At 46.5% G+C, this 26,625-nt stretch overlaps 1 protein-coding gene across 1 annotated transcript; it reads right to left on the bottom strand.

The window, feature by feature from the left end:
* Positions 1-292: 292 nt before the first annotated feature.
* On the bottom strand, positions 293-26,330 carry adamts12 (ADAM metallopeptidase with thrombospondin type 1 motif, 12). The gene is made up of 24 exons (XM_056602740.1): positions 25,947-26,330; positions 25,415-25,800; positions 19,141-19,315; positions 18,394-18,590; positions 17,889-17,972; positions 17,463-17,587; positions 16,872-17,021; positions 16,152-16,295; positions 15,423-15,567; positions 14,991-15,083; positions 14,524-14,669; positions 13,749-13,918; positions 12,474-12,607; positions 11,657-11,777; positions 9,663-9,907; positions 9,074-9,215; positions 8,638-8,764; positions 7,758-7,968; positions 6,090-7,289; positions 5,143-5,295; positions 4,286-4,462; positions 3,234-3,380; positions 2,633-2,786; positions 293-2,238 (listed from the first exon to the last, which is right to left on the bottom strand). Exons 1-24 carry the CDS (start codon positions 26,059-26,061, stop codon positions 2,123-2,125), a joined length of 4,857 nt encoding a protein of 1,618 aa, XP_056458715.1. The 5' UTR covers positions 26,062-26,330; the 3' UTR covers positions 293-2,122.
* Between the last annotated feature and the right edge of the window lie 295 nt (positions 26,331-26,625).

Below are 26,625 nucleotides of genomic sequence, written 5' to 3' on the forward strand. Positions count from 1 at the left end.
TAGGGAGAAGTACGCTTTCCTTTAACATCCCTACAGGCCCCACAATGTTTACACAGACCCCTTCAGATTCGTAGTGCGCCCTTCATGGTTTATTACAAAGCTAGGAGTCACGTTTAAAAAAACAACATGGGAGAGAAATGTAAAATAAAAGTATGTGATTATAAAATAATCAATAAAATGGTGCAGTCATGAATTGGAATTAAAAGATGTTGCCAAATATACCACGGTATAGTACGAGGGCCATTCTTTCCACTCTCACCAATGAACACAACCGTTTTGTTGGTTTAACTGTAGTTTAACAAACGTGAACAAACATTAACCCTAACCCTAACAGCTTAAATGGGGTTTAACGGGGAGTAAAATATTATTTTTGGACATTGAGTTGACATAAAATAGCTTGAGTCAATCCAGGTAGGCTCACTTTTGAGTTTCAGCTATTATGTATACTGTTATTACTTGAAGGAGTATACAAATCACGTCAGCAACCAACCTGCATATTAAAAAGCTTTGTAGTGCGATGAACGTCAACAAACACAAATTAAAAAAACGTTGGGAATAAAAATGTTCTGCAAAGCGCTTTCACGGCAAAGGTTTTTATTGGTTGAGACACGTGTGACCGATTGAATAACAATAGTAGTAAATGCTTTCGTCTTTTCATTTTCATAAACACACAGCCCCTGTCTTTAGGAGCTGAGAGGGATGACCCGCAACGCCTCATTCTCATTTGTCCAACTCAAATGTCAATCAAACACAGGAAGAGCACCGCAGGTTGGATAAGGAACAGGACAGGCTCTGTCGCTGACCGAAGCTATGATAGACAATCACAGCATATTGACCCGAAAAACAACACGTAACAAGTGTAAACTTATTGTTCCAGCTCGCAGAACACGAGCAATGATGTAAGCTAGGGCAAAACTAAACCTAAAAGTATAAAAAGGTAACTATCATTGTTTATCTTATGTAGAGAAAGGCACCATTTATTTTATTTACATTCTGCATTTAACAATTTTATATGATATAATACAATTATATATAATCCTCAAGTAAAGTCTGGCTGTGAACTTAACTAGGAAGGAATATAAACACAAGAAACCATATTTAGATTGTGCTTTTTCAACAGAGACCAGTGGTTTCATATCTTGGGTTCCATTATATTTTAGTCCCTTATGAGCTCACCAAAGTATTATGATTCCTAATTTTCTTATTGGGGTTCAACTGAACACAGTTCATCCTGGGGACTTAAGGTGACAAAGGGAGACTATTTATTTAAGCATTTCGATTGATTAATTCTGTTTTTCAAAAATACTGCTGAATGCCATTTTAAAAAACAATAGCACACCAATAAGTCCAATAAATACTTCCACTGGATTTCTGTAACAACTTCCAAAACACAGATTCTTGAGGTTGTGATAACGTGATTAACGAACATGATTTGTCCACTAATTATTGAGGATAAATGATCAGTCATCATCATTAACAATGAAAGATAGACAACATGAATGAAATTCCATTTTTTCCACATGTTTACCATAACCATACAAAATCCTTATCCTGAACCAAATCACAGAGGCTTAACGGGAAAATTATCTCAGGAACCCATCCTGATAGGAATATAATTAGAAAGAGGCACTCTGATTGCTTCTAGAGGTATGTCTGTTTTTAGTAGTGAGCACGGATTTTTCCATGGAATGGGATATGATCCCTGCAGGGATCATATCTGCTATTCTTCAAACAAAATCGAAATTGTCTTGTTCCCACAGAAAAAACATGCAATTTTGCATCAAAATCATAGCACCACATCGAGCTTGGATCGCCACGGTGAGTGAAGGGACGGGGGCTCAAAGCCGAACTCGCTGAACCCTTTACAAACACGCACCGACACGTCACTGCCTACGATTGGTCAACGGCACCATGTGGAAGACTACGTCTAGCCTCGCTGCAACACATGTTATTGAACAGCCCACAGAGAGCAGTGACGTCATTTCACTTTGTTGAAATGGTTGGATTTTGACAGCGGTTCGAGGGCCTACGTGAACAAGCCCATTTAGATTTTGTTGTGGCTATATCGGGGGCCTTTGGGGTCAGGATTGAGGTGAGGGTGGGGGTCAGCGTGCACTGTGCCTTATGCCCCACAGGTCACACAGCACTGTCTCTGGACCGAGCGCATGGAGCAGCGACCCAGCAGCTTCAGCTTGTCACAGAAGCGAGAGGAGATGTTGTTCTTCTTGCACGGCGCGGCTGAAACCAAAAAGACAGGAAGGGACGTTCAGAAAAAGAGGTAGCGAAAACAACTGCGACGGACGAACCGTGGATGTAGATTCCAGCATACAACCAACTATGTCACAGCAAAGTGATATTGATCGATATATGCTAAAGGAAGGGGGAGTGTCAAATACATTATGGAGTCAATGCATAGGACCAGGTTGAAACCTGGATACATCTAGTGGTTAGGGTGTTTGACCCCCCAGGCAAAAGGTTCTGGGTTCAATTCCGCAATGTCTGTAGCCTACCTATCCTTGGCACCCTATCTGCTCATTAAGTACATTTATCTGAAGGGATACACTGTAATTTGCTCTGGATATAAGTGCTCAATGACTAGAGGGTAAAATAGTAGACTGTGAGTGATTTGCACCTGTTCGGTCCTTGCACTCTTGGAGATTGCACTTCCCATGTGTGTCTGGCCGCGGGATCTCGTCACACAGGGCGTCATCCATCACAGCCGAGTCCTCCACGCTGACGCACTCCATCACCCTCTGCTGCACACCCCCGCCACAGCTCACAGAGCACTGGACACACACACAGACACACACACACACACACACACACACACACACACACACACACACACACACACACACACACACACACACACCCACCCACACACACACACACACCCCCCCCACACACACACACACAGACGCACCCACACACACACCCACACACACACACACACACACAGACGCACTCACACACACACACACACACACAAACACACATACACACACACAGACATTAACAAACACGTGTCAGGACACAGACACTATCATGACTTTAATACCTACGACTATAACCCTGTCATCCTTAAAAGAATTGAAGGAGAAAAAAAACGATTTGCATACTTGACTTTTATATTAAATAATAAATGATATAGTCATACATAATATAATATCATATCTATAGTATTAAATCACGGAGGCATTATTAGTATGGAGATGTATATGTGGGGGCCTGACCGGGCTCCAGCCGCCGGGCTCCCAGCGCGGGCAGGCCCTCGGCGGGCAGGGCTCGGTGCTGGTGGGCCTCCCGGAGGCGCTGCAGCGCCGGAGCAGCGGGCAGGTCACCTGCCGCTCCCGGGCCCCGTCACCGCAGCTCCGGGAGCACTGAGGAGGGGAGCACCCGACAGGGCAGGGTGAGGTCACGACAACACTAGACGTAGCATGGCATACTAGCGGCTCCATGGAGAGAGAGGGAATCACGGATGATGTGAGGAACCTCTGCAGGAACTCAGTCATGCATATATATATGTAGGTATATATATATACATATATATATATATATATATACGGTGCAGACAGACAGCCACAAAGAAATACTGCACAGACAGAGAGACAGACATATACATAGATAGATGGATCAGAATCAGAATCAGAATGTCTTTATTCTCATTGCACAAAGTGCAACTAAATTGGGGTAGAGGCTCTCAAATTAAGTGCTTTTTAAAACCAAAACTAAATGAGAAAAAGGGTTATTTTTAAAAAATATATATAGAATGTTAAAGAACTCAAACAAATATATATATTTTAAAATGTCAGCCAATTTTAAAGGTCGGATTGGTATGATAATGCAATAATTTATAATTCTGCATTATTTAGAGAAATAACAGCTCTGGGGTAGAAACTGTTTTTAAGCCTATTTGTTTTTGATCTGATTGCCCTGTAGCAATGTATACAAACATACATTGATACATACATACATTCATATTTACATGCATACGTTTATATATACTTACAAACATACATACATACATACATACATACATACATAGATGGAGACGGATAGAAAGACACACTGTACAGACAGACAGAAATAGAAATGGATGGATGGATGGATGGATGGATGGATGGATGGATGGATGGATGGATGGATGGATGGATGGATGGATGGATGGATGGATGGATGGATGGATGGATGGATGGATGGATGGATGGATGGATGGATGGATGGATGGATGGATGGAGAGAGAGAGACGGGCAGAGGATGGACGTGCGGTTGGCGTGCCCCTCACCTCTCCCCAGGGTGATGTGTCCCAGGTCAGGCATGGTCTGTGGGGGCAGGGCAGGGAGCTGGGGGGTCGGCTGGATAAGGCTTGACAATGGAAGGGCCTCAGCGGGCGTTTCGTCTGCGCATCCACACACTGGACGTCCCGCTGGCGTCTGCCAACCACCGCACAGTCCTCTGGACACTGGAACAGGGAAAAGAAAGACACAACGAATAAGGAGGGGAACAGTGAGGGTCGGGGAAGAAGAAGGGACAACCACGTGCAGGTGAAAGTGTCCAGGTCTGACGGCCAGTGAGAGTGTTGAAAGGCAAAACCAAGGATTGAGATCAGTCAGCAGCGTTTATTTGACAGTGACAAGGTTTAAATCATCCAAGATGGCCGACAGTTCGAAACATGCACGTTTCATGTGAGAGGGAGGTTAATGGACATGATCCCTGGTCTCCATCTCGCAGAACGGGCCGAGGGGGCCCAAGGATAAAGATATCAACGTTTTTTTAAATACATGTGTGAAATAGGTCAAATAGGTGAAAGAAATGTTGCATATATTCAAGTATCTAATCCTAATCTAATTTGCCATACACAACGAGCAAAAGTGGAATTCATTGTACTCCGTTTTATAATATTTCGTTTATTATGAGTCTACTTTTGGATTTAGTTTCCTTTGCTTTAAGTATTTTCTTACTCTTACCCTGGCAGCTATTTTCACTTCCTTAATTTTGTGACTTGACCGGGAGAGACGCTTGTGTCAGCACTTTAGTTTTTTTTTTTTCTGTCTTGCCTGCGTCTTGTTTTCCACAATGGGGCGGTTTCTGTCATTCTACCACTCGTGCTGCGCCCAGTGCCCCGCCACAGAGGGAACCCACCTTGGTCCAGTTGGTGTTGAGCCAGGTGGCGCAGGGCTGCAGGTGACAGGTGCGCGCCGGCTCGGGTCTCTGCAGGCTCACGCAGTCCTCGTCGCTCTGGGAGCTGCACGCCACCGTCCGCCACACCGCACCGATCCCGCAGGACGTGGAACACTGGTCAAACGAGGTCGCATACACACACACACACACACACACACACACACACACACACACACACACACACACACACACACACACACACACACACACACACACACACACCCACACACCAACACACGCTCACACACACACACACAGCGAGACACACACACACACACACACACACACACACACACACACACACACACACACACACACACACACACACACACACACACACACACACCCACACACACACACACACCCAAAGACACACACAGAGAGACACACTCAAACACACACACACAGAGACACACACACACACAACCACACAGAGACAGACACACACACCCGTAAGTACATTTTTACATAGCAACTTTCAGAAACTGGGTTACAAAGTGCTTAAAAAGGACACATGAGTCCAATACATCTGTCAATACAATGAAAATATACAATAATTCAGAGACAAAAACAACAAAATTACATTAGTGCAATACAGGCAACAGGAGTAGCCCACTAACAGGGGCTGTACATCATTTAAGCTCTGCAACATTAAGTGAAAAGATGTGTCTTAACCTGTGTTTTATAGGGTACATGGGACAGTTAAATTTGTCCAATGCTTACCTCGTCTCTGGTGCACTCGCATTATATTTTAAAAACAGATACGAGGGGGAGGGGTGGATATGAATCACATGGCGGCCATCTTTGGTTTTAAACACTTGAATGAAAAGGGAATGAAATGGAGCCGGGATGGCCGCTATGTCATAAGCCCCTCGGAATGTTCTGCAGTGTCATGAGTCAGGACCCACCTCGCTCCAGTTCCCCGCCACCCAGAACACGTCCCTGGTGACGGGCTGTGCGGCCGTCGGGTTGCTTTCGTTCCCGCTGGAGTCGCTGACTGCGGGACGCTTGGGTCTCGGCCTGGGCTTGGCGGGGTGGGTGTCGTCTTTGGCGTGAGCCAGGTGCCTCTTAGATTCTGGCGCCGCCCGGTTGTTTTTCTTGGAAGAGTCTCCCGGCTTCTTTAGCTTCGCGTGGTGCCCGGTGGTTGGAGGTCTGTCCGTGGACGTGAAGGTCCTTTTAGTGAAGGACTCTGGGGCTTGTGTCGCTGGTGGTCGGTGATGGTTTAATGGAACCGAGTGGCTCCTGGGTTTGGCGGTGGTCGTGTGGTGTACCCTGTGTGACCGGTCGACGTATGGATCGCTCAAAGGCGTTGTGCGGGGTCCAAAGAGGGTGTAGCGACGAGTGGTTTGTGCGGCCATGGTATGGTGCATGGTAGCCCGTGGGGTGGTGGTGTAGGCCTTCGTAGCGGGCGCTCTGGTGGTGCGTGCGGGGGCTTGCGTTGGACGCAACGTGGGGACCGCCATGTGCAAGCGGGGCGTGGTCGGGCCGGGTGATTGGATAGGGGCCACAGCTAACTTGGCTGCGGGTGTCACGTCTAGATCGATAATGCCCTTCTCATTCATCGTCTTCTCGTTCTCAGAGTCAAAGGCGGGGGAATAGGTGACCCCGTCTCCTGTGCTTCCCTCCTCTTCCGCGTCCTTCTCTTCCTCCTCTGCCCGGTTGCCCTCAGGGTTCTCCGCTATAGCGCTGGCTTCCGTCGGAGGAGGTTCACCGCCGTTCTCCTTCTTCACGATCAGATTCCCCTTCACCGTTATGTCAAACTCGTAATCGTCGTCGCCATCAAGCGCTCCAGTGGTCGCGTCGCCAGGGGCGATGGTTGTCTCCCACAGAGGAGACGTGGGTGAGGGTGTGGACGGCGCGCTGGTGGTCACGGGTGGCGTCGGGACCCTGGGGCGCACGGTGGTGGTGTCGGACTTGCTTTTGGGCGGGAAGAGGCGGCGGTACTTGGTGGGAGGCCCGGGACGTCTGCGCAGGCTGGAGTTGGGGCAGCTCTGCAGCGCGCACAGCGAGCGGGAGCGCGGCTTGGTGGTGAGGTCACAGCTCTTCCGGGGCGCCAACACGCACGTGACCGACCTGGACCGCACGGCGCCACCGCACGACACCGGACACTGGAGGAGGAAAAGGATTGGAGGGAAATCATATGGAAGATAAACACCAAGAGCAGGGTTCCATCGCTCAAACAATGAGGAGATAAAGAGTGACTCTATAGCCCGTCTACCCTGGATCGAAACAGAACGGGAGATGGAATAATAATAATAATAACAATAGTACATTCAATTGATATAGCGCTTCTCTAAATAATCAAAGTCGCTTAACAATGAACACAGAATAAAATCATTTTTTAATAACGTATATAAGTAAAATGATAAAAAGATAAAATAGGATGAATAGGTAGCTAAAAAACGGAAGACTAGGAATAGTTAAAAGGAGAGAAGGAAAGGGGGTTTATGCGTTGAAAGCAATCTTGAAAAGGTGGGTTTTGAGGGCCTGTTTAGATGAAGCGAGTGTGCCAGCCTGTGCATACTGATCTCTCAGGGCCACACAAACAAGACGTTGACGACCGGGACACAGCCTACCTCTTCCCAGGCGCCTACCGCCCAGTCCTGGCCACAGGCAACCTCCCTGCTGCAGGGCACCATCGGCTTGGGTTTCAGGAGGTGCTTGCAGTCCAAGGGGTGCAGCACCCTCTCCTCCCCGCTCACGGTGCGGACACACAGCACGGTGCGCTTCCGCACCCCGTCCGCCCCGCAGGTGGCGCTGCAGTGCTGCCAGCCCCCCACCCACCACCTGGCAGAAGCACACGAGGTTCAGGGGGGGGGGGTCAGACACGTCAGCACACGCGCCGCACGCCGTTCCAGGAAGGAAGCGGCCGGAGGCGCGTCACTTTGTAGTGACGGGCTGAGTGCAACCGGCGGGCCGGCGGCTCTGGCTCTGTGCCAAGGGGACAGCCCGTCTGTCAGGGGGGTCAGTCGGCATTTGGGCAAAGATTTGCTCTGCGCTTTGCCTAGCCACTAGCGAGATTGAGGCCCAATCCCATTTCTACCCCTTACCCCTTCCCCTTACCCCTTCAAACCCGGGGGAGGAGTAAGGGTAAGGGGTAAGGGGTAGAAATGGGATTGGGCCTTACTGTCATCATAGTATCTTCCAAGCCTGAGAAGATAGAAGAATGAGTTGTTCCATATCCAAGCATGAGGAGTATATGGAACAATACAGCCGATAGGGACGTTAACCTGAGCTGTTATTTTATTTATATATAATTTATCATTGACAGGAGGCACTTAATACAATATTTAATGATACAATTACAGTATGTATCACAGAAGTACGAATAACTATTTATCTAAATGTTATAATGACTTTGCTTCGTAAAAAAACAACACACAGACATATAATGCATCCAAAAATAAAGGAGGAATCCTTGGGGACCACAGAGCGGCTGTCCAGTAGTACTCAGACCTCGCTGGGCAGTCCATGCTCTTGCACTTGCGGTGTCGATCCTCCAGGCGGACGTTGGGGTCACACAGGGTCTCGTCCACCACGCCCATGTCCACCTCGAAGCAACGCGCAGGCTGCTGCTGCTGCCCTGGGAGAGGCAGGAGGCCAGGCCGAGGGGTGGAGGGTGGAGGGGAGGAGGGTGGAGGAGAGGAGGAGGCCAGGCCGAGGGGTGGAGGGTGGAGGGGTGGAGGGTGGAGGAGAGGAGGAGGAGAGGAGGGGTGGAGGGGATGGGAGGAGGGGATGGGAGGAGGGTGGAGGGGTGGAGGGTGGAGGGGTTGGGGGTATGGGTGGAGGAGAGGAGGGGTGCAGCAAATAACACACAAGACCAATGGAATGTTTAAACACAATCAAGTGCCCATTCCACTTAAACTGGGGAGGAATATGGGTCAATACCAACCTTGGCCACATGTGGTGCTGCAGTCTGTCCATGCGCCGTACCTCCAGATGTACACAGGATCCGTCACTTCGTTCCCGGTGGTCGGGGTCTTCTTGACGGTGTACTCGTACTTTATACCAGGGTTGGTCTCCTGGTACAGCAACTGGACAAACAAATACAGAATTCAACCGTGGTCAACCATGATCTTCATTCAGAAGCCTTGGATCCTCAACTGACCAGATCAGACAGAAATATTTATTAAAGCTCTTTCCTCTTTCTGTCTATCTATCTATATCTGTCATTCTATCTTCCTACCTATCTACCCATCTCTGTCTGTCTATGTGTCTGTCTGTGTGTGTGTGTGTGTGTGTGTGTGTGTGTGTGTGTGTGTGTGTGTGTGTGTGTGTGTGTGTGTGTGTGTGTGTGTGTGTGTGTGTGTGTGCGTTGGTGGCTGTCTGTCTGTGTGTGTGTGTGTGTGTGTGTGTGTGTGTGTGTGTGTGTGTGTGTGTGTGTGTGTGTGTGTGTGTGTGTGTGTGTGTGTGTGTGTGTGTGTGTGTGCGTGGCTGTCTGTCTGTCTGTACTGGAGTTGACTGGAGGTGGGAGGCCTCACCTGGAGAACGACAGGGTTCTTGGTGGGCCCCGGGGCCGTGAGGTTCTCCATGTTCCCGCTGCGCTCGTAGTAGAAGGTGGTGCCCCCGGCCTCGTACTCCCCGTTCCACTGGATGATGTAGTGACCGTTGAGGAAGTAGTCCTCCGGCTCGGGCCCCCGCAGGGCCAGGAAGTTACCTGCCTCCTCCACCTCCTGCACCAGGATGTCTCGGGCCCCTCGGGGAATCACACCCACGTCCACGTACCCTGGGAGGGGCCGATGGGGGAGCTGGAGGTTAATGGAGGGCCCACCGTGGCTGCTGCCTCACCCTGGGCATGCAGACTAACAGACAAACTGCCTCAGATCTTTAATAGAGGGTGGGCTCCAACTCCGGGGGCCGCTGGCATAGGCCCGTGCGTGTGTGTGCGTGTGTGTAGCTGTGTTTGTGTCTGTGATTTTGTGTGTGTGTGTGTTTGTTTGTGTAGCTGTGTGTGTTGTGTAGGTGTACGTGTATGTAGGAGTGTGAGTGAGTGTGTGTGTGTGCGTGTAGATGTGTTTGTGTTTGTGTGTGGTTGGTGGATGTGTGTGTCTGTGTGTTGGGGTGTGTGTGTGTGTGTGTGCGCGCGTGTGTGTGTATGTGTGTGTGTGTGTGCGTGTGTCTGTGTGTGTGTAGTCGGTGTGGGGGGTACTTCCCTGTCTCAGTATTTTTATAGTACGAAAGGGGATTATGAGGGGGCTCGTAGGGGGAGGACTCAAACAGCTATGAGTGGTTCTCTGGAGTTTAATGATGTCTATGGGAAGGTGTGTGTGTGTGTGTGTGTGTGTGTGTGTGTGTGTGTGTGTGTGTGTGTGTGTGTGTGTGTGTGTGTGTGTGTGTGTGTGTGTGTCTGTCTGTTTTAAGGCAGGGGGGGAGTAATTCCTTGCGTTTAAACCTTTTGAAGTCTGACACATCTGTGGTGGTTATTTAAAAAGGATGCTGTAAGGGGAATGCAGACACACACACAGAGAACAAGGAGAGTGAGACAGAGAGAGAGATACAGAGAGGAGACAGAGGGGAAGAGAGAGAGAGAGAGAGGAAGAGAGAGAGAGAGAGAGAGAGAGAGAGAGAGAGAGAGAGAGAGAGAGAGAGAGAGAGAGAGAGAGAGCAAAAGAGAGAAAGAGAGAAAACACATGATAAACAAAACAGCGCAAGAGAGAGAGGGATAAAGAGAGAGAGAGAGAGAGAGAGAGTGAAGGCGGGAGGGAGAAATACACGCAGAGAGAGAGGATCAGCTGAGAGTACAGTCTTCCTCCACGTTAATCTCTTTGGTGTATGTGGATACTGGGGCTTGTGGCGAAGTCACTTGTCTCTGACCGCAGTGTAACAGCATACCCAGCCACAGACAGCAACTAGCAAATACTTTGTACAATTACAGACCCCCCCAACGCACACATGCACTCACACGCGGAGGCAAGCAGGCGGACGCACACACACACACACACACACACACACACACACACACACACACACACACACACACACACACACACACACACACACACACACACACACACACACACACACACACACACACACACACACGAAACCACAGAAATGCACACACACACACACACACAAACACAAACACAGACATGCACAAACAGATACACACACACACACACACACACACACACACAAACACACACACAAACACACAGACATACTTTATTAAAACAAGCAGATCTAGCAGCTGCATGGCCTGGAAAAGAGAACAGCCATGTCAACAACAAAAAAAAACACAATGGCGTAATGCTAATTAACTGCTCTGAAACAGCTTTCTGTCTATAAAAATACATCTGATTAATACCAGATATTCACAGGCTATTAGCCACAGGGGAGTCATTTCAAAGGGCGTGAGTCCAGACGGGCTTTAGCAATTAACAAACTTGTGGATTACATTCTAACGAACTACATTTCGTAAATTGTTCGAACTTGTTTGAAGGTTCTTCGCGTCGCGCTGCACAAAAATACTCACCGAAGCCCTCGCCTCCGTCGAAGGTCTTGTAGACAGTCTCACAGCTGGAGCCGTCTCCCAGACACACGCCACAGCGGTCCTCTACCGCGTTGGAATCTATCCCATAATCGCACCCCACCTCCTACAGAGGGAAATCAAACATAAACATGGATACACACCCACAGACCCACATGCCCAAACACCCTCACACTAAAACCTGTTACCGCGTTGTACAAAACACCTTAGAGGCGCGTACAACTCATCTTGGTTTTATTTTCACTGCTTTGTTTGTAGTTTTACTCGAGCAGACATTCCTCTTTCTATCTACATAGTAGTAGTGATGCTCATGTAAAATACCCTTTAGACCTACAAATACAAATAAATAGGGCATTTGGCAGACGCTTTTATCCAAAGCGACTTACATCGGTTAATACACACATTGACACACCGACGGCAGGGTCAACCATGCAAGGCGACAGCCGGCTCGCCAGGAGCAGTTGGGGTTAAAAGTGTCTTGCTCAGGGACCTGAGGACCTTTCACATGACAACATAGTTCGACCCATAGTTAGACATTCCTGCTTGTATTTCCACAGCACATAATATGCTCCCAGTGTTTAATTATACTAGAGTTGGGGTCCATCCATGATATGAGAAATTATTTTGTCGTTTTTTTTTTCTCTGTTTCTTTTTCAGATTATTTTTAATTCACACTTCTTCTACGTCGACAGCCGTAAGGCTGTGCTCTGTGCCTGCTCTGCTCCTCTATCTAATTTTATCCGTAGGGGTTTTCTATACTCACATTCTACGTCCCCCTGAGTCTCTTACCCGGCCCCACTACCTTGCACACTCCGTTCACGCAGATGCTCCGGGAGTTGTTGTTCATGAAGCAAGGCGTGCCGTCCGTCACCGCGTCCAGCATCTTCTCGGAGAAGTACTCCGTCACCGGCCGACAGTGCAGCTCACACGGACCCACTGTAACACGCGGATGGCCAGCGTTAAACCTGGTTTCAGCATTAAACCTGCACTATGTACGTTTCACTGTTAGCAGCCCCTAGTGGCTCGAGTTGGAGCTGCAGTTACAGCTAAATCATTTTCAGAGACAGTTACTGATATTTAAAATTGTGCTTATGTGGGTTGGGAGGATAAAAAGTGGATCAGAATAAAAGTTTGACTAGAGAACTTTTTCCTGGATGGAAGGACATCTGGATACGTCTTATTCTTGACAAACTTTCTAGTTCAGATGTTTTTTGAATGGAGGAAATGTACTTAAAATGTTTTGCTATTATGCTAACTTGTCCCCATTTTTCTTGCCCTTTTGGGCGCTACGGTTAGGGAGTGGCGGCCATAAAATGTTGCCTGCAAATGCTTGCCCTTTGAGACTGCAGCTGTGATATAAAAATAAAAGTTGACTTAATCCAGATGCTGGCTGGAAACAATATGAATGCTAGAAAATGTGATCAATAAACAACGTTTCTTCATTCATTATGTGGGCAGTACAATGAATGTGCCTCAATATTTTTTGTGAACCCTAATGTATATTTGTTTTAATTGAAGTTATCCTGGATTTATGTTTTTATGTGTTTCAATTTCTGTCACATCACTCATAAGTCGTAAATGCTAATTGAATATTCATACTTTTTGTATTTCAGCACATTATATAACATGGTATCTAAGTACCTATAATACAGCAACTAACCTGATGAACGATATGTCCCCTTTTAATATGATGCCCCCTATTGACCATCCCTAGTAATTACACACAATAAAACTAGGAGGCATCCGTAACACCATAAAGGACCTGCATAAAATCATTGAATATTCCTGCATTGATAAAGCTGCCTTAGTCACGATACGCAAGGGCAACAGACGGCAACAGCTGTGTCTTTCCTGCAGTTTGAGGAGGGACGCATATATGTTAATTCTTAGACTTTAGGAAACATTATAAAGATCATCAGAGTATACTGAATTAGTGACTATTTATTGGCTTCTGGCGGACTACCCTCAGAATCACTGTCTCTGTGACACAGAACCATAAACACCATGAACGCCGGGAGCGCTATACAGCCTAATGGCGTACCTACTGCGTTGCTATGTTTAGACCGGGAACTCTTACCTGGGTTGGCCACAGGGATCCACTTGTACAGTTCGTTCTGGTAGGGCACCGTGTCGAACTCGCTGCACAGCATCTCCCTGAAGCTGGGGATGTTCTTCTGGCACCGCTTGGTGTTGCAGGTTCGATAGCGCTTCCTCTCCCCTGTGCAGTACCTGCCGCCGAACTCTGGTCTGTGGAGATCATTGGGTAACGGTATTCATATGGCAGTAAGGGAAGTATATGTTACAGGTTATTTAATGATGGATTTCCCTAATAGTAATATAGTACTATATATTTTAGTACTATATTATTGGTATGGCATAACTTGCTGCTAATAACTACTAATGCTAGTAACTTAAATGTGTTATATTGGAATGACTGAAGAACTAAATTATGGGAAGTGAAGGCGGGAGAGAGAGAGAGAGAGAGAGAGAGAGAGAGAGAGAGAGAGAGAGAGAGAGAGAGAGAGAGAGAGAGAGAGAGAGAGAGAGAGAGAGAGAGAGAGACCGAAAGAGAGAGAGAGAGACCGAAAGAGAGAGACCGAAAGAGAGACCGAAAGAGAGACCGAAAGAGAGAGAGAGACAGAGAGAGAGAGAGACAGAGAGAGACAGAGAGAGAGAGAGAGAGAGAGAGAGAGAGAGAGAGAGAGAGAGAGAGAGAGAGAGAGAGAGAGAGAGAGAGAGAGAGAGAGACCGAAAGAGAGCGAGAGAGACCCAAAGAGAGAGAGACCGACAGAGAGAGAGACCGACAGAGAGAGAGAGCACCAGTTAGGCTCATGTCCAGGACCAGTGCTCACTTGGGGCTGTTGCATTCCCTCTCTGCGGACTGGACCCCAGACCCACACGTCCTGGAGCAGTGTGACCACGTGCTCCACTGGCCCCAGGCTCCGTTCACCGTCTCTGGCAGCTTGCCTACGACCACACACTCCCCAGAGATGCACCACTGGAAGGGGGGGGGGGGCGGAGAACATTGGAAATTGTACAGGTATAACACCTACAACCACTGTTTATAGACATTTTATATTTAACACTCATTTGGCACAAAATACAGTTTTTTTTACAAATTACACTTTCATTTTTGTAGTATTTTGAATCTACATGATACATGGTACTGTTAAAGTACTTTGTAAGCACTTTATTTTAAAAGGTATACTATATAAGTAAAGTTATTATTTTATTATCATTATTGTTCATAATTCTTACACAATGGTCTCAATGCCAGGAGTGATTGAAAGAAAGAGGATATGGTCCCGATGTAAACTACCTTCTCTGGCCCACAGCGGGTTCCATCAATGGGGGAGTCCAGCTTGGACCGGCAGGTGCCATTCACAGAACACCAGAGGATCTGACAAACATTCTGAAAGAAGAGGCGGGAAATAATGAAACGCGAAGAGAGTGAAAAGGCCATTCACGGTCTTGGCGTGTGACTATCATCCTGTGGATTAACAATTATGTTGCTGCATTTGGATTAGAATGGATATAAAAAAAAAACTGAACTTGCTGAAGAAATCTTGTAAACTACAATGGATTAGGGGTTCAGTGAGGATGGATTCGGGTGTATGTTTTTATTCAGATTATGACCAACATACAAACCAAAAAATAGTAATCTATGGTCTCGTTCCCTTGTGGAAAGTTTTAAATGAGTGAAACAACTGACTTCCCCTTTATTGTATTTGAGTACATGCAGGATACGTACATCAACCTCAGGACAGAAGGTGGCGTCCGGGCCGTACTGCAGCTGGCACTGATGGTGAGTTGTGTAACGGACACCCAGACGGGCCAATGGCGTCGTCAGATCTCTCTTGGAGGGCCGGTCGTCCAGACAGAAGCCCCAACCACGACTAAGGGAGCGAGAAAAAGCTTTCATTAATGTTTGATTGACATATTAAATAACATAAAGTAAAAAAAAAAGTGAGGAAGATCGAGAACTAAACAAATGGAAAACAAAAGGGATAGCATCTATTTAATCAGCTAAAAAAGTCTCAATGGAGTCTAAGAGTTTGTTGGTTTGGATTAAATGAACTAAACCACCATTATGTTTGTGATCATTGGAACCATAACCCTTACCCTGTTTAAATCCCCCAAAGACCACCCACTTTGATAAAAGACCGTTGTTTGTTCTAGTCACATATTATGATAGTCATAACAAACCATGTTATTGCCTTTTTGGAGGATGAGTAACATTTGGAGTACCCTATAAATTGAAGAGGGATTTTGTGGGTGGAAAAGGTTTACAAAATAGTGAAATTGAGTGAATAAACAAGTTACATGCGACAATATCAGCATTTCAAGTATTACTGCTGCCCTGGCCTCAGTCATTATTACTATTATTTAATTATTTCAATACTATTTCAATCATTTAAATACAATTATTCAAAAATAGTTATTAGGGATGTGATGCAATAGTACACGACGGATCACATACTCTAGGAAGCGTGTGATGTACTCCTTGGAGCAGGAGGACCACGTGAGAGGGGAGCTGTCGTACATCAGCTGCCTGGACATGATGAAGGGGTGTCTGCCTTGTAGCTCACAGTCGTTTCCCTGGCCGTCGTGGTGGATGCCAAAGCTGCAAACAGGACAAACATAACAAACATGACAACATTTCAAAATTTTAAAAAAATCTGATTTGCGTTGGAATTGCGTACTGTGCTAGACACTATATTTGTATTTGTAACTTCTTCTCACTTTAGCACACACACACAAACACACACAACAACATTAACAAAAACCTATCAACATATGTCACTACTCAATAAACTAAATACCAAATAAATAGTGAAGTATACTACACGGTAAACAAAGTACAAATCAATACTTTGGTGGCAGGTGCAGGGGATTCATTGGTTGAGTCACAGACTCACTCGAGAGGGGTCCACATGTGCTCCCCGTCTCTGGAATTCATTACCACCCCAACTCAGAAACATTGATTCATTCCCCATTTCAAATCACAACTCAAAACACATCCGTTCAAAACCGTCTATTCCATCTGATGCCAATCGCTACGACTCTTGCTGTTGTTATTATTATTTACTTTTTTCTCATCGTTGCTTCTCTTCAATGACTTTTGTGCATCGTTGTACGGTGAGCTTGAGTGCAGAGAAAGGCGCCTTCAAATGCAAAGCGTTGTTGTTATTATTACTACCTGTGGCCCATCTCGTGGGCGATGGTGAACGCCACCGGGAGGCCCGAGTCCTCGTTGATGTTGCAGCTGCGGTGCGGCTGGCACATCCCGGACAGGTGCGACAAGCCCAGGGTCTCACACGGCTGGTTCATCCCGGCACAGATGTCCTTCCTGGGGTCCAAGCATCCACCCAGCCGCCACGTTAATGCACGCACAGCTGGGAAGCCTTGAGATGCGTTAAACTAAATGGGTGTGATTTTGAGGAAGTGTGTTTGTGTGTGGGTGGGTGCGTGAGTGCAAGTGTGTTTTGTGTGTGTGTGTGTGTGTGTGTGTGTGTGTGTGTGTGTGTGTGTGTGTGTGTGTGTGTGTGGGGGTGTGTGTGTGTGTGTGTGTGTGTGTGTGTGTGTGTGTGTGTGTGTGTGTGTGTGTGTGTGTGTGTGTGTGAATGCAAGTTTGTGTGTGTGTGTGTGTGTGTGTGTGTGTGTGTGTGTGCGTGCGTGCGTGCGTGCGTGCGTGCGTGCGTGCGTGTGTGCGTGCGTGCGTGCGTGCGTGCGTGCGTGCGTGCGTGCGTGCGTGCGTGCGTGCGTGCGTGCGTGTGTGTGTGTGTCTAACCTGGTAACCAGGACAGCTATATCGTGATGAGCAGGATGCGTGTCACTCTGTGGATTCAGGTTCTTCTGCCAGGCACAGAAGCTGGATAAAGTGGTGTCTGCATGATGAACAATCTTCAGGTCTTTCTGAATAACACAGAATCGAGAAGTACAGTAAGACCACCATGTTTCATTCACTAGGAAAGAGATAAATTTTCCCAGAAATGTTCACATGATACACAGGCCCACTCAATGTAACATTTTGTTCCCTTAAAAATAAACGTATGCAAAAGGTTTAGGTTAGATGCTATACATGCAGCAGACCCATGATAAATAAATGTCATATTTTACCAAAATTGAATTCAAATCAATAGGATGGTGGTCTTGTAGTCATAGCGCAGTAGTAGCACTGTATGTGTGCATGATTCCAGAAAGCTGTCACCATTACCTCTTCCCCATGTAGCAGGATGAGGCGAACCAGAATGATGTGGACGGCGTTCCCGATACTGGCATCATGGAAGATCCCGGCCACCTGAAGACATAAAAGACCATTCAGTCCCAACACTGGTTATCCACAACTGGTTATCTACGATCAAAGCATTCCACCAGTGCATCTTATCGTACAGCTACTTTGAAACGACGAAAGTGAAAGTAACTTACCAGTAGATTGCGATTGTGGTGTTTGAACCCATAACCCTTTGCCGCAGAACCACCACCGACGCTCACCACGCACACACACACACACACACACACACACACACACACACACACACACACACACACACACACGCACACGCACACGCACACGCACACGCACACGCACACGCACACACGAACACACACACACACACACACACACACACACACACACACACACACACACACACACACACACACACACACACACACACACACACACACACACACACACACACACACACTCATCGGCTCACCATGTTCATGATGGTGAAGATGTAGGACTCCACGTTGTCCTGGCCATGGTAATCGATGAGTTTGGAGTCGGCCACCACCATTGTCTCCACCCAGCGTTCCCTGCTGACGGAGCGCTGAGAGCGCGACCGACCCCTGTTCTCCTCCGTCTCCCAGTTCTCCCTCTCTCGCTCCACCCGGACGGAGTCCTTCGGACCATCTGCACGATGGTGAAGGAGATGAGGACACCACGATAGTATGTGTGAGTATTTAGTGTTCCTTTGCCTTTTGTGTCAGCCCCTTAGCCTCAAAAATTTACTCAAATCGTTTTTTACACAAAAACCGAACATAAGTGGAAGAGAATATATGTTACCATCCTACAGAGGGCGCTATATGTGTGTTTGCCTATAGTCATGCAAATTTGCCTATTTGCATCCACTACATTCTGTTATGTTAAGCCACATTCATTTAGAATAATAATGACCAATGGACTGTAAGAACCCTAACTAACAAGTTAAACCTTAAACCACAACAAAATAATACTTAATATTGTATTGTACTATTTGCAGAATCACAATACCTATTTTATTTTCACTTAAAACGTGTTATATTGTATAGCGAGGTCCCTGTTAATACCCGTCCTTAATTTAAAATGGACAGCGTCAACGCTGGCTGGCAAGACACACCAGGCATCGATCTCAGAGAGACGAACCCTATGTGCATCACCATTTTGTCGGTACATTTGAACAAACACATATGAATGGCCCCACCTTTAACCCCACAGGGAACGGGTTCTCCCTGGGTGCGTGAGCTGCGCCTGACTCTCCTGTGACCTTCCGGAGTAACTCTGGGATACACAATGTGCGGCTGCCGTCCCTCTTCGTCGGCGGCCCCCGGGGCTGGCTCGATGAAGAAGTGTCCCTCGGGCAGGGTGAAGAGCCCTCTCTGTGGAGGACGCAGACGTCACGCCGGGAAAGGTTTCAACGGGTAAACAGTGGCTCAGGTCGCCCACGCTTTTAAAGTGCCAAAGCCCCGCCCCTTAGAAGTCAGAGGGGAGACTACTCGGGAGCCTTTCATTCCCGAGAGGTTACTGAGGAATCCATCCTAATAGCAGACGTCCACGCCCCACGCCGGGGGCAGTGGCAGGAAGGTATGCCCTGCGTGTCCCTGCTGGTGTGTCAGACGCCTCCTGCTTTATCCATGTGCACGAAGCAACAGACACGCATGGACCCGCACGCACGCACGCACGCACGCACGCAAGCACACACACACACACACACACCCACCTTTGCATGCACACAAACAAATATATACACAGATACACCTACACACACCTACACACACACACACACACACACACACACACGCACGCACAAACACACCCATACATGCACACACATATACACACACAGACACAACTATGCATACAAACACATATCAACACACACACACACACTAGTATGCATATTCACACATATACATACAGATACAGACACACACACAGACAAACACACACATATGCATGCACAAATATATACACACAGACACAGACATGCACACACACACACACCTGCACACAGAATACATGCAAGCACACACTTGCAGACAGACACTAGTATGCACAGGTACACACACACAAATGCACACGCACGTCCTTTGCAGCATTGACTTTGTGTACTTAGTGTGGCCTCTCCTTCACATGTTACTGAAGCTGTCATAGGGTGTGACCTTTGTGTATGTGTGTAAGTGAATGCATGCATGTCTTTGCATGTGTCTGAGCGCGTTAGTGGAAGCGTATGTGTGTGCATTTGTGTGTGTGTGTGTGTGTGTGTGTGTGTGTGTGTGTGTGTGTGTGTGTGTGTGTGTGCGTGCGTGCGTGCATTGAGTGTGTGTTCAAACAGACCCAGGATAGACAAGGAGCTTCCCCTGCATTTTATTATTCTTCAAACTCACTAAAGAGAGAAAAAGTGAATAAGAGACGGATGATATTTCCTTCCAGGGGAAGAGGATATCTTTGCTCCCAGGAGCAACGCAAATCATTTTCAGTGATCAAAATGATTATTAGGTTTTCTCATGGACAATTATCTTTCTTAAAATACATATCAACACACACAGACACACGGACAATGTTCTAAGAAGTGACGACCTCTATGATTTGTCTAACAGTGTTATGATTGTGATTGTGGTTATTGTAGAGACACACGCTGCTGACTCTGGACATACAGTGTGTCTTGATGTAACACGTGTACATCATCCAACAATATTTCTCTTTGGCCCATGGAGCCCTGGGGCGCGGCCTGTCTTAATCCTCAGATGGAGTTCACATGGTTCAGTTTGGTTCCCCCTTGTAGCAACAACACCTGTTTCAATACATCTGCCAATAAGAGAATAAGTGAAAAAAAACTCAGGAAACTAGACGATTTTCATGTCAGACTAGGGGCCACGGTAGTATGAAACATGGCCATTAAAAGACAGGAGGACTGACGGACATGTCTCGCAGACCTTCGGCTTCATTCTGGTGGAAACCAGGTTGCATAAAAGCTCTTTAATACAGAGAGTGTATCAGTGTATCTGCCAATATCCAATGCAACACATGTAAAAACTAGAACTGACGGTTGTGTGATTTCCTACCAAAACCCTAAAACATGCACTTTGAGTCCAACAATACATGTCTACAACAGCCCTTGACAGAAGGGCTGGAGGCACTGTGGCGGAGGTTGGATTATTCTAGTCCAGGCGAGATGGAATGACTGAAATGGGAGCAGGCTCCTCGACAGTGACTCAGTCTATGGCCATTGTCCAGGGATCCTAACGTTGCAATGGGCTCACACACAAAGCATGCAGGCTGATACGCTCCGGAGCTCCCCCTTTGCACACGCTACCCACGGAGCCTTTTTGCAGACATGCACTCACACTGCTCGCTAATGTTCCAAACACCCATTTCACTCGTCTCTCTAATCATCTCTGTTTAAGTTAGTGCAAGTAAAAACCATGCACGGTACCAATGAGTGGCGCTCCATTGGACTCGTATACGTTTCCCTCTATGTTATGATTCGAGACATGTCCTGGAAGTCCGAGAAGAGGAGGCGCTGGAGAGGGCATGAACCAGCGGGAAGGAATGCTACAGGGAGGCCCATCCAAACATCGAAGAGGTCGCTCTGCTGGATCCGTATGATCTCCGTACCAAACGCAGCAGCGTCGTGCAAACCTTTTTCAACATGGATTCACTGGCGCAGTTACACGCTCGTCATGAAGATGAATGGTTTCTCTTATCCATATCTTATCAAGTGTGATTATCCGTGATGTGATAGGCTTCCATGTAAACGCAGAATGTTCAGTGACCGAAAACAGGGGATTTATTTGTCGACTCACTCTGTCTTGACACGTTGACCCTCATCAGTTTTGTTTACATTTAAAAGGACGTGAAACCAAAGGAAGTTAAAGTCAGGGGATTACTCATTGTGGCTTTGACTCAGAAACCGAAAGCTCTGCGAACCAACGACAAACCACCAACTGGAACCATGAACGGGGGTCCCAGTACAGGGTCTACCCTTCTCCTCCTCCTCCTCCTCCACCTCCTCCTCAGACTCCTTCTCCTCGGCTCACATTAGAGGACGTGTGCCGAGGTGTGATGTGTCGGTGCCAGGGGAGGTCAAAAGTAGCTCAGGTCTGTGTGCTAAATACAGCCACCATGTGGAACTGCTTTACTTTGGTTTCCTGCTTCTGCAGCCGTTTGTAGTGCAGGCCAAGCAGGCCAAGCACTGATCCCTCTCGCCTTTGCCGCAAAGCCCCATATGAATAATTTTTCCACCATTGTCATTCCACAAAGATATATTCGGGACTTCATGTCCTTAGTAGACAAGTGCAAGTCAAACACTTTAATCAAGACGTTGATTTACAGTTGGTCTGTCTGGTTTTCTTCTTTCTCTGAGAAACATAATTACACAGAAGCTAACATGTGTTCCCCATGGGAGAGCGATGAAGAGATTGTGTCCTCTAGGAGGCGAGGTGGGGTGGAGGTGTAACACCAGTCTAATGGCTCTCAACTTGTTTTCACTTGTGTCTTTTGCCTGAGGGCTAAAACTTCCCCAACACTTTGTTGGGCAAAGGTTTTGAATATTTAAATGGACCGTGCTGAGACGGTGATGATTTCAATCCTCAAATCAACTCGTTGAACTAGCTAGTATTTTATATTCAGTATTAACTAGTATTTAACTTAGATCGATACTTATAAAGTTCCTTATTATGCACCTACCAACAACAGAATAACATTTTGATACTTTACCAAACTCACATATTATGTAAGTGTTTGATGCAATTTCTCATGTCTTTATGATTTCAACATTCCAAAAGAGTTGGGTTTGTCTGCTTGTATCTGATATCAGATGGAAAAGCCATAATGCTGATGACTGTAATTACTCATATGTTATGCAGTCACTGAACAGCTGTTTTAACAAACCATGTGTTCTTTTTGTTCCCCTGGAAACTATTACAAAAAGTAGATTGTTGGCGGACGCAGAAGCTTGTGGAATAGCCGTAGGGTTTCCATAGGGACAAGTCAATCTATGGGAGTTAAAGGAGATACAAAAGTCTCTAGGGGGAAACTATTTCATGTTGATTATGTCTAAAAAGACTAGCCCTGTTTTTTTTACCCAAAGACAAGTTTAGGAACAGGAACCAGATTGTGGCTCACAAGATTTAATAGGCTTATAAGGCTTCCTATCTCTGGTACAATTGGTATATTCATTTATTTATTTCTATAGTTGATTATTTATTTAATTCATAGTTTTTTTTCCTTCTTTCTTCATATCATCCCTTCTTTGTATGTTTGTTAATTTATTCATATCTTCCTTTCAATTGTTTTTTTCTTTCTTTCTGTTTGTTTCTTTATTGCTTTATCTCTTTATTTTTGCATTTATTTATTTTCTTTTTGAACATCCCTGTCTCTGTTCCTGGGGGTATCTGACCTGAAAGGCAGCTGTCACATCTGGGTCACCACAGTGCCCTGCTGTGGAATGGTCAGGCAAAGGGTTGAGTTATTGTGACCCTTCTGACTCAACACAAGCCTACAACTGCCTGAATGGACTTGACTAGTTCGCCTTTCAGGCTGTGAAGGCATAACCATCTTCTTCGGAATGTAGTTGATTGCAATCCTTTTTGCTTCTTTTTTTTTTTAACAATTTACATAGTTAGGGTTATTGTTATGGGTTAAAGCGGGTCGGCACCGGTTTAACATATGCTATTTTGTCTATTTCGTCATTTGCTTGCACTTTTATTCTAAATAGTACATATATTGTAGCTTCAAAAACAAATAAATGACCTAACCAACAAAAATACTAGCACTTTAGATAACTGTTTGCATAATAAGGAACCAGTACCCAGACAACCAAGGTAGGCAGGAGTGAGGCAAGACCCTGCTTGAGAAGCATTCCTGCTGAGGGGAATCCAATCCAGCAAAGAGTCTGCTGGGTTGGGACTGACACGTCTTATCCTTCTGGAAAGGGGAGTTCAGGCTTTCACACAAGGTCTATCTTCCCCGTCATGGCTGTGTGTTCGCAGTGCCACCATGGCAGGTGTTTTCATATTATTATAAATCATATGCATAAATGTATATATATATGTATCATAGATACACTGTTTAAGTTTGCCACTTAAAATGTGAAAGTAATCATGCCCAAACGGATAGTATAAATATGATATTGAAAGTAATACAAGGTCATGGAATAATTAATGCAGAGCGAGCGTCAAATGGTCTTTAATTGAAGCAAATCATTCAGCTGCCATTCAGCTGATATACTTGCCTTCCTCTACTGCTCTAAGTATTCTTTATAATAACTGCCGTATGAACCAACCACACAAACACTTGGAGTTAAACTATTCCATCTGACCTGGTCACTCTCCTTCATCCAATAAAACTGCATCCTATTCAGATGTTCAGGAAGTTATTTAGTTGTATTTATGATCTGCAGTGTAATGTTGCCACATGGACAAATGAGTGCTAGCTTCAGGGCAAGGAAAGTAGCGTACATATTCAGCGTACATGAGAATGAGAAGGGGGGAGGCGGTCAGACTGTGTGTCCGTCAGTCAGCCAGTCTGTCAGACAGCTCGCCAGGAAACCAGCCAGTCAACCAGTCAGCCAGTTAGTCAGTCAGTATGAGACTCCGACAGACAGTCAGCCAGCAAGTCAGTCATTCAGTAGGTGAGTAAGACAGTCAGTCACAAACTCAGAGTCATTCAGTCAGCCAGACATCTAGCCATTCAGTGTAGCCAGTTAGCCAGCCAGCCAGTCAGTCAGTCAGTCAGTCAGTCAGTCAGACAGCCAATCATAGAGTTTGTCAGACAACCAGCCAGCAAGCCAGTCAAACAGTCAGTCACTCAGTAGATCCTTTGGTCATTAAGTGACTGACTGATTAGTAATCGATTAAGAGTAAAAATAGCAAAAGATTCGGGTTGTGTGTGTTTGAGATTTGACCTGTCTCGCTTACCACTAAGAGCTTATGCTGCAGGAAAGTGGTTCAGCAAACATTCCTAGAAAGAGTCGGTACAGGGCAGGCAAACTAACAGACAGAGCACCGTCAGTAGAGGAGGGGAGGGGTGACGGGATGTGTGTAACCGTCTAACCCACTTTACTGTCCACACAAATGTACCCCTGACCCTCTATCGAGGAAAGAAAATAGGAGGAGAAGAGAAACATTGGGGGAAACCTAAGTAATTTAAACTTTCAGAGAGGTGCATCCCTGCTTATTAGACTTGATGCACTCCCTGTGTACAAAATATACACACACGAAAGCGCGCACACATGTACACGAAAGAGCGCATACACACACGCACAGGCACACACACACACACACACACACACACACACACACACACACACACACACACACACACACACACACACACACACACACACACACACACACACACACACACACACACACCTACACACACACACACACACACACACACACACACACACACACACACACATAGCACAATAATACACTTTAAAAGGATGCATTGGCCTATGATGGGTCCCTTACCAGTCCGCTACAGGTGCTGACGGCGGCGGTGCCACGCGCCTGGTTGACCGTGACGGTGCCAATCAGGTGACAGAGATCTCCCGCGGAGGGGAGACGATGATGCTGCTCCTTCGTCCTGTTCAGACTCCCGTTCCTCCTCTCCACAACGTAGTCGAGTGAAACAAGCTGAGTGTTCGCCGTCAGATTGAAGATGAGACTCCGACCTTTGTAGTCGATCTGATAATAGACCCGTTGGCTCTCCGTCTCTGGCTCCAACGGTCGCAGATCCCGCTTGAGTCGCCCATTCCCGAAGTGATGGGAAAGTGTATGGGAGATGAACCGTCCATCGAAGTCGACTTTCACAGGATGGACAATGGGCAGATCTGACTCTGTCGCGTGCAAGTCATCTATAAAGGATCAAATGAAGAGAATAAGAGCATAATGTTGGAGGAAACTCAGGGTTGCATACAAACCAAGCGTTTCCAACATTGAAGGCTTTATGTGTTATGAAACCCAATTCCTGCAAAACAAACAAAAATAAAAACCCACTGACCTTTTCTAGGGGATAGAAAGCTGCCAAACTCGGAGAGCTCATCGTGGCCGGACGCCAATAGGAAGACAAAGTGGAGCAGGAAGAAAAGAACCCGGCTCTCCTGCGAACATTGCATATTTCATTCAACCGAACTCAAAAAGCAAGAAAAGGTTGCCAGACATTGGAGGTCCATTGGCGTTACAGGCGGTCCAGTGACCACGCCGAGTTCGAAGGACCCCGAGGTAGGCTGTGCAGATGAACGTGTCAAGGAATGAGCCCTGCACCGGGGACAACACGAACGGCAGGAGAAGGAGAAGAAGGAGTCGGAATCACAGAACATTAAAGCAGGAGAAAGCTTCGATTGTGCGAAGGAAGGGAGGAGTGTACTTTGGATAGTGTCTTGTTTCTTATAGCGGGGACTAGGGGGAGCAATAACCAACCCATAGAGAAGAAGACAGAAAACCAGTCGCCCATAAATATGATTTAGTGTGTGTTTGTCAACATCAACCACGACGGGAAAGTCCATTTATGGAGCTTCATATTTATTTGAAATAGATAAGAAATATGATTTATTGGGTTATTGTTTGGTTCTATCGCAGTTGGCGCTTAGTCACTTCGCCTACTTGTTGAAGCCTAATTTATTTCAGAATAAGGCCTTTTATTGGAGTCATTGGTAAGGAATGGCAAAGCCATCCATCTG

The sequence above is a fragment of the Gadus chalcogrammus genome, chromosome 11 (genome assembly GCF_026213295.1).
Source record: "Gadus chalcogrammus isolate NIFS_2021 chromosome 11, NIFS_Gcha_1.0, whole genome shotgun sequence".
Taxonomy (NCBI): domain Eukaryota; kingdom Metazoa; phylum Chordata; class Actinopteri; order Gadiformes; family Gadidae; genus Gadus; species Gadus chalcogrammus.

Coding starts and splice junctions, on each gene's coding strand:
- adamts12 (XM_056602740.1), bottom strand. CDS start 26,061: ATGCAATGTTCGCAGGAGAGCCGGGTTCTTTTCTTCCTGCTCCACTTT. Junction 17,022..17,462: donor ATAGCTGTCCTGGTTACCAG/GTTAGACACACA, acceptor CTTGGACCCCAG/GAAGGACATCTGTGCCGGGA. Junction 15,084..15,422: donor CCTTCTGTCCTGAGGTTGAT/GTACGTATCCTG, acceptor CTCTTCTTTCAG/AATGTTTGTCAGATCCTCTG.